At 40.7% G+C, this 15,608-nt stretch overlaps 1 protein-coding gene across 1 annotated transcript in view; it reads right to left on the minus strand.

The window, feature by feature from the left end:
* The window catches only part of RASGRP3 (RAS guanyl releasing protein 3), a 168,886-nt gene that overhangs the window by 116,319 nt on the left and 36,959 nt on the right, over window positions 1–15,608 (minus strand). Inside the window, exons 2-5 of the mRNA XM_069769109.1 lie at window positions 11,676–11,816; window positions 6,670–6,775; window positions 1,877–1,939; window positions 222–353 (exon numbers count right to left, since the gene is read on the minus strand). Coding sequence (XP_069625210.1) covers window positions 222–353; window positions 1,877–1,939; window positions 6,670–6,775; window positions 11,676–11,745 — 371 coding nt within the window. The 5' untranslated portion in view covers window positions 11,746–11,816. The remainder of the gene's footprint in view (window positions 1–221; window positions 354–1,876; window positions 1,940–6,669; window positions 6,776–11,675; window positions 11,817–15,608) is intronic.

Below are 15,608 nucleotides of genomic sequence, written 5' to 3' on the forward strand. Positions count from 1 at the left end.
TCTGGTAAATGAATTATAGGAGTGACTTTATTAAATAGATGTTTTCTGTAAATTTATAATTAAAAAAAGTTAGAAAGTAGTCAACTCCTTAAGGCGAGGGTCACACGAGCGTTTATTCTCTAATCCGAGAAAATCGGGTCAATTATGCAAATCACACTCTGATCAAACTTTTAAAAAACGATTAAAAAGGTTTCTGCATATAAAACATATAAAAAACTCACATGCTGGAAATGTCTATAAGGTTGATGTGTTCTTCATAACCTAGCTGGCTTGCCAGTTCTCTAAATTCTTCTGTCATCTGTATCAATCCCAAATCCAAATTAAACTCCGCAGGAAATTCCACAATCCAGTACCTAGAACAGAAATAAGGGTCACCATGACTGTTTGACTTGATAAACTGGCACATCTTTGATGATAATGTTTTCATTGGTCCAACATTCCTTATAGTCAAAATCAGCCTGATAATAATAAAAAATGATAACCGAGTTTTTAGAATCATATGTTAAAGATTGTTACATAGAGAATGGCGGTATTGAAAATTGCTAAGTTTTTATATTTTAATTTAAATAATAAAAAAAAAATTCCAGCTATAAAACGTATCAATTTTTCAATCAATTTAAGCAAAATTGGAAATGGAATAGTTTAATTTTTGTGTCCATCTCCTTACCATTTTAACTATCCCAGTTTGATGTCAATTAATATAATTTATATGTATATATTATATTATAATGAAAAAGGGAAAGTCTGTAATAGTCAAATTCTGTAAAGTCATGTACCCATTTGAGTTTGGCATGATGCTGTTCTGATACTTACACGGTCCTCGTTGGTCACTACTTCCACCAGTCAGGCTACTTTCACACTAGCGTCGGATTCGGCCCGTCGCATTGCGTCGGGCCGAGATTCCGACGCTAGCGTTTGTTGTGCCGCACAACAGGTGCAGCGGATGCATTTCTCCGGCGCATCCGCTGCCCCATTATGAGGTTTGGGGAGGTGGGGGCGGAGTTCCGGCCACGCATGCGCGGTCAGAAAAAGCGGTCCGTCGGCTTCAAAAAAACGTTACATTTAACGTTTTTTGCTCCCGGCGGTCCGCCACAACACAGGTCAACCATCGCAAGACGGTTGCGATGTGTGTCAATACGTCGCAATGCGTCGGTAATGTAACTCTATGGGGCAAAAACGCATCCTGCAAACAACTTTGCAGGATGCGTTTTTTCCCCTAAACGACGCATTGCGACGTATTAAAAAAAACGCCAGTGTGAAAGTAGACTCAAGGTTATAAATCCCTTTTCAGCCATATAGGGTAAGTAAGATAAGCACCAGAACAGCAGATCAGTAAGAGTTACAATTAACCACTCATCCACCACTCAACCTATTATGGATATGTGTTAAAGGGGTATTCACATCTCCAAGATCCTATCACAAAATGTTGTAGGTGTAATAATAATAATAATAATAATATTAGAAATATCTACAATTAGAAATGCAGTATAGTTCTTCGGATTTGCTATGTCACTTACCCCATGTGCAGGGCATTGCAGTAGGTTAGGTATCCATGGTTATGACCACTAACAACTACCTGTCACCATATCAGTGACCGTAACCATGGATACCTAAAAACTATTACAATGTCCTGCACATGGGTAAAGCAGCATAGCGAATCTGAAGAACTTTACAACATTTCTAATGGGAGGTATTTGCTAATATTATTATTATTATTACGCCGACCACATTGTGGGATAGGATCTTGGAGATGCGAATAATTTCTTAAGTTGCGGAGACCAGTCAAAAGCCTTATAAAAATCAGTTTCATCTTCTGTACACCCTATTAAGTTATTGTGGATCAGTAACAGTAACAATTTTATGCAAATTACATTACCTCATAAAATGACATGTCTTCAAACGCAAGTCATTGCCGTTTTCACCACTGGCATTTCGATAAGTGCATAGGTTAAAGAATATTATTGACCAAGATTAACAATGACTGAAAATTTGAATGTTTTTAATACGAACACATGAGATTATGGAAAACTCCTTATATCTGTGACGACTATAAGAAGCAAGGAGGAAAAAGTGCTTGTTATAGATCAAGGGAGTAATTTACTGTATGTAAAGTGGGGAAATGGGTCATTGTTCACTGAAAAGGGTTCAAATCTCCGCCAAAAATCATCACAGAAAAAGTCCTACTGACCAACACCCATTTACAATACCAAAATATTGTGGGATGTAGACAGACCCCAGTAAGAAAATATGGAGGCAGCATAGGCACAAAATAATGATGAATGACCACTCAAACACTTATCTGAAATTGATGGGGGGAGATGCTTAGTATTATAGATACACACGCTTAAGGCTTGTGCCAGTCACACATATACAGTGGGGCAAAAAAGTATTTAGTCAGTCAGCAATAGTGCAAGTTCCACCACTTAAAAAGATGAGAGGCGTCTGTAATTTACATCATAGGTAGACCTCAACTATGGGAGACAAACTGAGAAAAAAAAATCCAGAAAATCACATTGTCTGTTTTTTTAACATTTTATTTGCATATTATGGTGGAAAATAAGTATTTGGTCAGAAACAAAATTTCATCTCAATACTTTGTAATATATCCTTTGTTGGCAATGACAGCGGTCAAACGTTTTCTGTAAGTCTTCACAAGGATGACACACACTGTTGTGGGTATGTTGGCCCACTCCTCCATGCAGATCTCCTCTAGAGCAGTGATGTTTTTGGCTTTTCGCTTGGCAACACGGACTTTCAACTCCCTCCAAAGGTTTTCTATAGGGTTGAGATCTGGAGACTGGCTAGGCCACTCCAGGACCTTGAAATGCTTCTTACGAAGCCACTCCTTCGTTGCCCTGGCGGTGTGCTTTGGATCATTGTCATGTTGAAAGACCCAGCCACGTTTCATCTTCAATGCCCTTGCTGATGGAAGGAGGTTTGCACTCAAAATCTCACGATATATGGCCCCATTCATTCTTTCATGTACCCGGATCAGTCGTCCTGGCCCCTTTGCAGAGAAACAGCCCCAAAGCATGATGTTTCCACCACCATGCTTTACAGTAGGTATGGTGTTTGATGGATGCAACTCAGTATTCTTTTTCCTCCAAACACGACAAGTTGTGTTTCTACCAAACAGTTCCAGTTTGGTTTCATCAGACCATAGGACATTCTCCCAAAACTCCTCTGGATCATCCAAATGCTCTCTAGCAAACTTCAGACGGGCCCGGACATGTACTGGCTTAAGCAGTGGGACACGTCTGGCACTGCAGGATCTGAGTCCATGGTGGCGTAGTGTGTTACTTATGGTAGGCCTTGTTACGTTGGTCCCAGCTCTCTGCAGTTCATTCACTAGGTCCCCCTGCGTGGTTCTGGGATTTTTGCTCACCGTTCTTGTGATCATTCTGACCCCACGGGGTGGGATTTTGCGTGGAGCCCCAGATCGAGGGAGATTATCAGTGGTCTTGTATGTCTTCCATTTTCTAATTATTGCTTCCACTGATGATTTCTTCACTCCAAGCTGGTTGGCTATTGCAGATTCAGTCTTCCCAGCCTGGTGCAGGGCTACAATTTTGTTTCTGGTGTCCTTTGACAGCTCTTTGGTCTTCACCATAGTGGAGTTTGGAGTCAGACTGTTTGAGGGTGTGCACAGGTGTCTTTTTATACTGATAACAAGTTTAAACAGGTGCCATTACTACAGGTAATGAGTGGAGGAAAGAGGAGACTCTTAAAAAAGAAGTTACAGGTCTGTGAGAGCCAGAAATCTTGATTGTTTGTTTCTGACCAAATACTTATTTTCCACCATAATATGCAAATAAAATGATAAAAAAACAGACAATGTGATTTTCTGGATTTTTTTTTCTCAGTTTGTCTCCCATAGTTGAGGTCTACCTATGATGTAAATTACAGACGCCTCTCATCTTTTTAAGTGGTGGAACTTGCACTATTGCTGACTGACTAAATATTTTTTTGCCCCACTGTACATGTAATAGACCATACCAGCTAACAGCCTATTGATAGTGTCCATACTACTAAATCAGGCAGGGTGCCAAGCACTATATAAGTGCACCCCACAGGGACAAATTAATTTTATAGTAGTGAGTCACAAAACAATGAAGACCCTTGATGCAGGTTGCTATCTAACACATTTGAGTCACAATAGCAACTAATACCTCATGTATTCTTTTTGATCTTTGCAGGATGAAACCAGGCCTTGTAATGTTGGTGGAGTATATAGTATGTTTGTACTTGTGACTTGTGGGGTGTACTTATATAGTGTTGAGCAGCTCGTCTGATCTAAGAATATGAGCATGACCAATAGGCTGTCGCCAAGGTTCACTACACATATGTGTAGCTGTCAACTTATTCAAGTCTTCTGTGTGGGGATTTTTAGAACTAAACAACCGCCCTCTCATGGGTCGTTGTTTCATCAGTATTTTGCACCTACGCTGTCTACATATTTACCTAGGGGGCCTGCTGCATCGTGCAGTATATAGGTATTGTGATTGATAGTGAATCGTCTTTTTTCCTGTTTCTTTTAAATGAGTTAGTATGAAGCAAATCTAGTTGTTCTTCAAGCCAAGCCATTCGAAAGCATCGTCTGGTCTTTTTGAGAGGTCTGCCAATAAAATGAGGCTGTCAAATAGATCTGCAGAAACTTAAAAAAGACATTCAAATTTATTAACTAAGTTTTTTCACTGTACAGCACTGGTGAAAAGTTTGGACACACCTGTTCATTCAATTGTTTTCCTTGTTCTTATTGGAATGTGCATATTGTAGATAGACACGGACTGAAGGTGACAAAACCATGAAGGAACACACAGGGAAACAAAGAGTGAAAAAACATGTGTAAAACAAACTAGAATAATTGTTAAACCTTGGATTTTTCAAAATACTTCCCTGCGCACTGCAGTACTTTGCTCTGCCCTCAACAAGGCAGACAATGTACGCCTGCACAGGAGCCGCGACAGGAAGCAAAGAAGAAGACGTCATCGTATGAAGATGTGAGGCGCCGGACTGCAACATCCATCGGACCTGGACTGCAGCGGGAATGCCCCTGGGTGAGTATAATATAATCTTTATTTCTCATCTTTCAAGATACTTCAGGGGCTTATCTACAGCATTACAGAATGCTGTAGATGAGCCCCTGATGGAGGTGGCCTTAGCTTATAGGCGAAAAATGGGGTGACAGATTCCCTTTAATTAAAAGGTTACTTATTACAGCACATAAAAAAGTATTCTACCATTTCTGTGGTGAACTATAACTCCCAGCATGCCATAGGATCTGCAGGACATGCTGGGAGTTATAGTTCTCCCATGGAATCTTAAAGCAGCACACCAATGTAATTTTTGAGTGCTGGAGTGGTGCTTTAAATATAAGCCCTGGGCCCTCATTCTTAGGGCTCATACTCACATGCGAGAAACTGAGATGAGTCTCGCACGTCAATACCCGGCACTGCTGCTGGCACTCAGGAGCGGTGCGTGCGGTATGTATTGCTACACAGCCGCACGCTCCGATCCAAGTGCCGGGTGCAGTGCCGGGTATTGACGTGTGAGACTCATCCGAGTTTCTCGCATGTGAGAATGAGCCCTTATACTCAACCTTCAGCATCATCACATAGTACTTTACAGACACCACACTGGTCCGGCAGAACCATCTTCTACCCGCAGCTTCCAACATAATAACATACTATTATATATAATAACACCACATATAAAAGTATGTTATTTATGTTATTAAATATTTTACCACATTTTTTGCTTCAAATATATTTTTCCATATTTTCCACCTCTAAAACCTGGGTCCGTCTGTTAGGGCTGGCGGAATGCACCGAGTAAATATTGAGATAATATAGGTGCGTTCACAGCCCGGGGTCCACAGTGCAGGAGTGGAACCTGCTGCTAGTATATGGCGGCACTATATGGCGGTACAACGCCTGAGTAGACACGGTTCAGTCACCCAGTCTATATAGAAGCGAACTCTGTTGCTTCACAGAGTCGCCAGGATTAGGATAATGCTGTGCTCTGTTAACCTCACAGAGGATCACAGCATAGCACCCAAACAACTCCTCTCCGGAGGTGCCGGAATTCTAGTAGCGATACGCCAGCCCTAAATTCACATACACAAACTCCTCTCCGGAGGTGCCGGAATTCTAGTGGCTATACAGCCGACCCTGAACACATGCAGACACAGACCACCAGGTAGCTAAGCACATAAACATAAGATGATACTAGCGTATGGCCGTGCGGCCATGCAAACCTTTTATAGAGAAAGCTCTCCAGGACCTTCCTAGTGGTCCAATAGGAACCACTTCAGGACCTGAGCATGTGACCCCCGACCTCCAATGAGAGGTCATCCCCTGGGCATGCTCAGTAGCGGAAAAGCAGGAGCTTCTGCGCGCCGCAGAACAGTGCTGGCTAGATCAGTAGTAACCAAGCGCACAGTATCTGCCCAAGCTAGACGCTGGGACCGAATGTCTCTGCGGAGCAGGCTCCACTGTGGCTGGAGAAGAATGTGAGACCACAGCAGAGGTGGCTCGAGATTCCCCCTGTGCAGCGGCAGGAACCCGACACCTAACACCGTCTTATAGTCCGGTGAGTCTTTTAGTCCAAAAAATACGGTAATCTGTGTATGCCACTGGAGCAGGTGTTTCATAACTTTAGAAAGGATATATAGAGAGAAGTTTTCCTGCAAGTTCAGTAGAAGACAGATACCAACGATGCATTAATAACACATTTCTTGGGAGTAGGTTGTTGTCATTCAAATCTCCTTTCTCATCTGTAAAATAAAGAAATGATTATTTTATTAATATTGTTATTATTACTAATATTAGCTTTTCTATATTATCAATTATGATTTGGTTGCCCATATTTTTTATTATATTCTGTCTGCACCGAGTTATTTAGAACAGATAAAGGGCAGCATAAAAGAAGGGGAAAAAAATTCCCTCGTCTACTGAAATAGAGCTGTGAATGGCACATGCGTAACTTACTGCTCTCTTCAGAGGATTAGGTGTGAAGCACAAGTCCCAAATAAAACTAATTGTAGATTCTGTGTTCACAGTTTTATTGTTAAATATCAGCTTCCATGACATACTTTGTAACTTTATAGATATTACTGGAAAAGTGATGCCCATTTAACAGAAAATGTAAAGGAACACTGAGCAAAACTGAAACACTGTTATGCTTATGCAACACCCGAGCCGTGGGGTACTCGGAACCGAGTCGGACAGCTCTTAGAGGGGTGGTCACGGCAATAAAAGGGATGAGGAGTCTGTTTGTAGGGGATAAGTGGAAATTCTTCATGACGCCACCTGTGGTACTCGGCTATAGATGGTCGACGCTGTTAAGGAGGAACACAATAAAAATAAGGTGCAAGTGCAGAGTTACTAAAGGTTAGGATAGCAACCGCCCAGGGGGTCGGGCGCATCCAGGAGACGGTCTTTACATCACCCACAGGTAATGTTGTTCGTGGCCATAATCGTAGTATGACACATCAGCAGCAACTATCGCACGCATTCTAGTCTTTGAATATTCATTAGCGGTTGCTATCCTAACCTTTAGTAACTCTGCACTTGCACCTTATATTTATTGTGTTCTTCCATGCACACACTTGCCGCATTTTTTCCTGTGGATATTAATTTGCTACTATTGGCGCCATGTATGTACTTATTTATTTAAACTGTTAACCTATGTGTTATCATGAGTCACCTTAGCATCTAATATATAATTGCCTAGAATACTACTTCCTGCAATTTGTGCCAACTTCAGTGGCTTTGTCCGGAGCTAATGTCCGGAGCTAATGTCCGGAGCTAATGTCTGGAGCTAATGTCCGGAGATTAATTGCCTAGAATACTACTTCCTGCAATTTGTGCCAACTTCCGTGGCTTTGTCCGGAGCTAATGTCCGGAGCTAATGTCCGGAGCTAATGTGCGGATATAATGTCCGGAGCTAATGTCCGGAGCTAATGTCCGGAGCTAATGTCCGGAGATAAGTGACGTCAACAGTGTCCAGTGTCTGATTGGTTGCCGCCTGCTGCGAGCGACCAATCAGAAACGTGCCGTACTGTGACACACTCCGCCCGCCATTTTGGTGTGATTTTTGAATTTTTACCTCACAGCAAGTTTCTACTGCATGGAGGCGGGCCCAGTGACGTTGCTCTTCAAGCTCCTGCCGAATTTCGTAAAAAAAATGATAATACCATTTACCAAAACTATATATATTTAGTTGTGAAGTGGTTCAGTGACATTTTCACACCAATTTTGAACTTTTGTTTGGTGTTTTCTCCATATACTGCCTATTATTCACTGACTGTTATACTGAGAGACTGCCGTTTATTAACCTCTTCTTTGCCACATTGGGTATATTGCTCTATTATTTGCCACATAAGGACATTGTCCATTATTGCCCAGCAATTTCTCTGCAATATAAACTGCCTATTTATTAATATCTGCATTCCTGCAAAGAACTATTGCCTATTATTAACTGGCTATTTTCCTACTACCTGACACTGCCTCTTATTAACCTGTTGTTTGCCACCACCACGCTTAAAGCTGTTTAGCTTAGCCAACATGAGCTCTAATAGTAAGGATACTAATGACACAGAGCTAACAAGAATTGTCAAGAGCTGGTGAGTGCAGCCATTTTTTGTTCTTTCTTACTATTATTTATTAATTGTATTATTCTTACATTTGAATAAATAAAGTATATATGGATTCTAGACTCCTGATTCTTTAGAATCGGGCTGCCATCTAGTATTGTATAAATACGTTTCCGTCTCCTGGTGTAGCGCCCCTCTGTTTGGTATCTCCCCTCCCTCACCACATGGTGTACCCTATCCTTAATAAATACATCATTATTTAATTTGGGCATGTATTCGGTTCCTTTTGTTCTTCTTCTTCAATTATATTACGGTGTCTATTTTTTGAGATAGTTTAAAATGCAGTAGCATTTTTGCAATTATAATGATTGAGGATATGACCTGTTTTTTTGTTCTGTATGGTTCTTATTAGTCCTCAATATGCTCCTTCGAAGGAATAGTATAGATTATCATATAATTAAACATCCTTTCGTGTGCTCATTTTTCCAGCTTTTAAGTACTATCACTGTATTACAAAACCATATTGAGGAGAGCTCCATCCAAACTAAAGGTTCATTCACAAGTCTGATTTTTTTTTAGTTTTCACTGATAGCACTTATCCTATAATATTCTATTGGGCTGTGCACATGTTTGATTTTTTCCTCAGACTAAGTGGTCCATGGAAAAAATTTGAGATATGTCTGATTTTGATCCAAAGGTCAATCTCAAGTGCAAAGTTATAGGTCCGTGAAAAAATCGGACCTCACTCGGATGACAACCGAGTGTGATCCGATTTTCATGTGCATTTTTATACTCTCCACGTATGAGATAAACTGATTGTTAGGACTAGCGGAACGCACCAAATAATAAGACTGATAGTGTACGGTGCGTTCGTAGCCCGGGGTCCACCGTGCAGAGATGGAACCTGCTGCTGAGTAATGATGGACTATATGGCGGTACTCATAAGTATACTCGCGTGGGTTAAACTTCACCCAACGTGAAGGAAGCGATCCTGTTGCGTCACACGATCGCGGTACCGCACATAGAAGGCGAGCAAGCAGTCAGCGAACTTAACCCCAACTAGGATTGAAGTCCGATTAGACCACTTGCTGACACAACACCGCAACAGGGTGTGTTAGGCAACTCTTATAATTAGAGCACCGAAGTGCGAACTGTGCCGTGCTGGCAGGCACCACTAAGCACCCAGACGTGGGTCAGGAAGCGCACTACTGGCGCGTGGCGCCGCACTGGCGGTCACAGCAATAGACGCTGATACGTGTGTGACACGTTGAGTGATTTGTCGGGCGCTAGATAGCAGCCATACTCCATACGCGAACAGTCATACAATAGGGTAGGGGTATTTAATGAACGACTTGCACTCACAACAAACACACGTATTCAATTGGCCGTGCGGTCATGCGCAGTTTATATAATTGCAGGACAGGAAGTGGCCACAGAAACTTTGCCCTTCCAGGGCCTGCCAAGAGGACCAATGGAATGCGCTGCAGAGCCAGAGCACATGACCCTCGATCTCCAACGGGAGATCTTGCTCTGGGCATGCTCAGTGTGCGCAAACAAGGACTTAGTCCCAGGGAAGTCCGCTCGCCGCTGACCAGCACTGACTTTAATGGCAGGAGCTGAAGAAGCAGCAGTAACTCTCTGTACAGAGTGAGAGCGAGCAAGACACTGGGAGCAACGTCCCTGCTGAGCAGACTCCACTGCGGCTGGAGGAGAATGGGAGACCGCAGCGGAGACGGATCGAGATTCCCCCTGTGCAGCAGAGGAAACTCGACTGATGACACTGAGACCAGACTCTGATCAAACTCTGATCCAAGTCTGATCAGACTAATCGGTCCATTTTTCTCATATGTAGAAAATAATGACGTCTGAATGAGCCCTGAGGCTGATTCTGTTAGGCATGGTCTGTTTATTATCTTTCCTACAATAGTAAAAAGTCAAACTATTATTTTATAGTATTTTTTACTACTAAAACAAACTAAATGTCCATTTTGACAAGTATCAAACCAAAAGAAGAGGACAAAAATGGCTTTGGATGGATACATACAGCTCTGGCAAAAATTAAGAGACCACTGCAACGTTCAGTTTGTCTGATTTTTCTCTTTATAGGTATATTTTTGAGTAAAATGCAAATTGTTCTTTTAGTCTATAAACTTCGACAACATGTCTTTGAATTTCCAAGCAATAATTTTTGTACTTGTTTTCTGACAAACAAAAATGGTCAAATAACAAAAGCAAGGGCTTTCAGACGTCAAATAATGCAAATGAAATAAGTTCATAATCATTTAGAAACAACAATACTAATGATTGAACTCATGAAGAGTTCAGAAATAAATATTTTGTGGAATAACCATGATTTTTAATCACAGCTTTCATGCATCTTGGCATGCTTTCCACCAGTCTTTCACACTGCTCCTGGCACAAAAATGTAAGCAGTTCTTCTTTGTTTGATGGCTTGTGACTATCCATCATCCTCTTGATTATATTCCAGAGGTTTTCAGTGGGGTTCAGGTCTGGAGATTGGGCTGCCCATGACAGAGTTTTGATGTGGTGGTCTCTTACTTTTTGCCAGAGCTGTATATTAATAACAAATTGGGGGAACCTCAAAAAAATCCCTCTCTATCAAACCATAATATTTAACTTTTAATGAGTGTACATTTAAAATACTAAGGGTATAAAACTTGTCCCTTATCTGCCTCAAATTAAATTATTCCTATCAACTTTGATTGTGAGTATTCATTGGATGACACCCCGAGGTGCCAACACAACACTTAGACGGCAGAATAGAACAAACAACATTGTAGCACTAGTCCCGCCCATCAGAATAATCGGTCCATTTTTCTCATATGTAGAAAACAATGAAGTCTGAATGTGCCCTGAGGCCGATTTTGTTAGGCACTGTCTTATATTAGTTTTCCTACAGTAGAAAAAATGTCAAACTATTATTTTCATAGTATTTTTTACTACTAAACAAAAGTCCATTTTGACACTTGAATGAGGCTTAGCTTTTATATAAGAACATTATATCCTTGCCATTTGCTTGATATCAGAATAGATGGACACAGAGCTGTATCAAACTTACCAAACATCCCAACGCAAGTATACAGAAGTTCATCCAGTGTTGCAGCCTTTCGAAATGTACTGGATCCCATTGTTTAGTCCTCAAAATTCATACTTGTCCAAATACTATATTTCAGACGAAGTTGTTCTTAATTTAGGAGACCTATAGAACATGGCAACAAATATTTTAAAACATAATTCAAAAAAAGATCAAAAGTTCAAGGAAAAATTACATATTAAATTGGTTAAATAAGAGACATCAATGTATACATGATGAGTCAGAGGATTATAAAATGTGGTATTTCAATGAAATATTTCTCAAGCACATTTAGGCTGTGTTCACACACTAAAAGCACAAAAGCAGTTTAACTGTTAATCGTGGCCTGAAAGATGAGTCAACTTAGCCAACATATGTAAAAAATTGATTAAACCCTGTAATATGTCAGGTGTGAAAGGTTGTTAATGTTCCCTGACCTACTATTATACTGTATAAAGGCAATAGTACAGATGCAGGATCTGTTACAAAATCCCCACCAATGGGCTCCAACTCCAAATTACATAGTTTACCCTGCTGTCCTGGAACCGAGATAACTCTGATATCAGTCATTTAAACCCTTAGAAATGTTTATCCCCTGGACTAAAAATAAATGGAAGAAAAAAGATCAGGACATTTTTGGGGAGAAATAAATTGCTGCATCAATAACAACTCAAACTAAAATTATCCAGTTAGCCTGTTAGTGTTCTTATAACAGAGTAAAAAATGATTAAAAAGTGAGTATGTATGATGAAATGGTACCACGAAAAGTGCAAAAAAAAAGAAGATTCTTAGAGCTACATCAAATGAAAATTAACAATGTTATTAGCTTTGGAATTGGGCAAGATTTTCATTACTATTTTTTTAAAGAGCGTTTTTAAAGTTCCCAAGTAAGAAAATCTAAACAAAAGGTGCATAAATTTGGTATTCCCATAATTCTACTGATCCATAGAAAAAAGACATCAAAGTTATATTTTATAGTAATGATTGCAATTAAATAAAGAAGCTCTCATATGGCTTTAATTAAAGAAAAGTAGAATACAGATATAGATTTAAGAATATGGAAAAGCCATCAATACTATATCTGTATAGCTCCTACTTTTGGCATGCCCACCAATCTGCTTGGTAAGTTTATTAGCAGCTTTATGCTCGCACTGAGCACTCCAATTCCTACAAAAAGCTGAGGTGCCAATAAGTTCCCCACTAATTTAATATCGACAAGCCATCAATGTTAACTACTTCTGGACTGCCCATGGAATATCAATGTCAAGGCAGTCCAAGCTTATTTCTGTAATAATGTTCTAAAACATCTATGCAGTGTAATCAGATTGCAGAAGATTATGCTTCTATGGGTGTGGGAAGCTGCTATCAAACCACAAGCACAATCACTGGGTGCAAGGAGAGAGCAAGAGCTACTGGGTCTTAGGAGACCCATTGAGCCCTGCCATGCAGTCAGAAATCCGAAATTCTCCTTTGAATGGGGATGATACCCCAGCCCCAGTTAGGCTGGTTTTACACTTGCGCTGGGCCGAGCTGAGGAGGGCTGCGTAATTCCTCCATTAAACCCTGCCTACTGCCGCACCACCTCCATTCAGCTCCGCCTACATCGGCATGCATCCTGCGTAGCTATCTTTAACATTGGGTACGAAAGCCATGCGAATGTATGTGGATGCCTCCGCATGCGTCGTTTTGACACTGCGCCAAACTGTGTCAATGTTAACCCCTTCATGACCTTGGGATTTTTCGTTTTTCCGTGTTCGTTTTTCACTCCCCTCCTTCCTAGAGCCATAACTTTTTTATTTTTCTGTCAATTTGGCCATGTGAGGGCTTATTTTTTGCGGGACGAGTTGTGCTTTTGAACGACATCATTGTTTTTAGCATGTTGTGTACTAGAAAACGGGAAAAAAACTCCAAGTGCGGTGAAATTGCAAAAAAAGTGCAATCCCACGCTTGTTTTTTGTTTGGCTTTTTTGCTAGGTTCACTAAATGCTAAAACTGACCCGCCATTGTGATTCTCCAGGTCAGTACGAGTTCATAGACACCTAATATGACTAGGTTATTTTTTATCTAAGTGGTGAAAAAAAATTCCAAACTTTGCTAAAAAAAAAAAAAAATTGCGCCATTTTCCGATACTCGTAGCGTCTCCATTTTTCGTGATCTGGGGTCGGTTGAGGGCTTATTTATTGCGTACCGAGCTGGCGTTTTTAATGATAGCATTTTGGTGCAGATACGTTCTTTTGATCGCCCGTTATTGCATTTTAATGCAATGTCGTGGCGACCTAAAAAATGTAATTCTGGGGTTTCGAATTTTTTTCTCGCTACGCCGTTTAGCGATCAGGTTAATGCTTTTTTTTAATTGATAGATCGGGCGATTCTGAGCGCGGCGATACAAAATATGTGTAGATTTGATTTTTTTTTATTGATTTATTTTGATTGGGGCGAAAGGGGGGTGATTTAAACTTTTATATTTTTTTTTATTTTTTTCACATTTTTTTAAACTTTTTTTTTAACTTTTGCCATGCTTCAGTAGCCTCCATGGGAGGCTAGAAGCAGGCACAGCACGATCGCCTCTGCTACATAGCAGCGATCTGCTGATCGCTGCTATGTAGCAGAAATGGAGGTGTTCTGTGAGCGCCGACCACAGGGTGGCGCTCACAGCCACCGGTGATCAGTAACCATAGAGGTCTCTAGGACCTCTATGGTTACCATCCTGACGCATCGCCGACCCCCGATCATGTGACGGGGTCGGCGATGACGTCATTTCCGTCCGCCCGGCCGGAAGCGGTAGTTAAATGCCGCTGTCTGCGTTTGACAGCGGCATTTAACTAGTTAATAGGTGCGGGCAGATCGCGATTCTGCCCGCGCCTATTACGGGCACATGTCAGCTGTTCAAAACAGCTGACATGTCCCGGCTTTGATGCGGGCTCACCGCGGAGCCCTGCATCAAAGCAGGGGATCTGACCTCGGACGTACTATCCCATCCGAGGTCAGATAGGGGTTAAAGATAGGTACGCAGGATGCATGCCGACGCAGGCAGAGCTGAATGGAAGAGGTGCGGCAGTGGGCGGGGCTTAACAGAGGACTTACGCAGCCCTCTGCAGCTCAGACCAATGCAAGTGTGAAATCAGCCTTATAGGGGAACTCAGCAATAAAAAGAACGTATTGATATGTTAAAATGTCCCCCAAATGTCTTTATAGGCCTTATGGGGAGTTCAGTGTGTAAAATAAATGAAAAAAAACATAAATAAAAAAGCAAAATGAAAATAAAAAATCATAAATGAGGAGAAAAAACAAGACAAAGAAAAAGACAATGCTACTATAAATCGCCATTTAAAGTACCATCCCCATTGAAAAAAATAGGTACAATCTATAAAAATAATATCTATGGAAATGGGAGCACAATTTACATTTTTTTAGTAGTCCTTTTTAGTTGTAAAACAAAATTAAAAATAAAAACATATGAATTTTTTTTCCTATTTTTACTTACATTTTCCCCCAATGTCAGCAAAAAAAGGGAATATGCAAAGACCCAAAATGTATCTGAATATCCAAATGAGAACTTTTTTTTAGAACCATGAAACATATACATGTACTATAAACTTAAAACCTAAAAATGTGCTTGGTCAGGAAATAGGGGGGAGGGATGGCCTAGTCCTGAACTGATTAAACAGGAGAAACCTTAAAAGGGGGAAAGCAGGATCTTGCTTGATTTAGGCTCATATAGTTTTTATACACCAAGGAAATAGGAAATAGTAATAACAAATCATGGCCCAATGTATGCATTTGTATACCTATACAATGGTACGGAAACGTTTAGTTAACTGTGCTTGTCAATGCATTCCAGCCAAAAACCCTTTGGTATAGTTTTTCAAAATCAAGTCTGTACATATGTCAGTATAAACTTTAGGAAATGATTGTGCC

This window comes from Ranitomeya imitator, chromosome 5 (assembly GCF_032444005.1).
Source record: "Ranitomeya imitator isolate aRanImi1 chromosome 5, aRanImi1.pri, whole genome shotgun sequence".
NCBI lineage: Eukaryota > Metazoa > Chordata > Amphibia > Anura > Dendrobatidae > Ranitomeya > Ranitomeya imitator.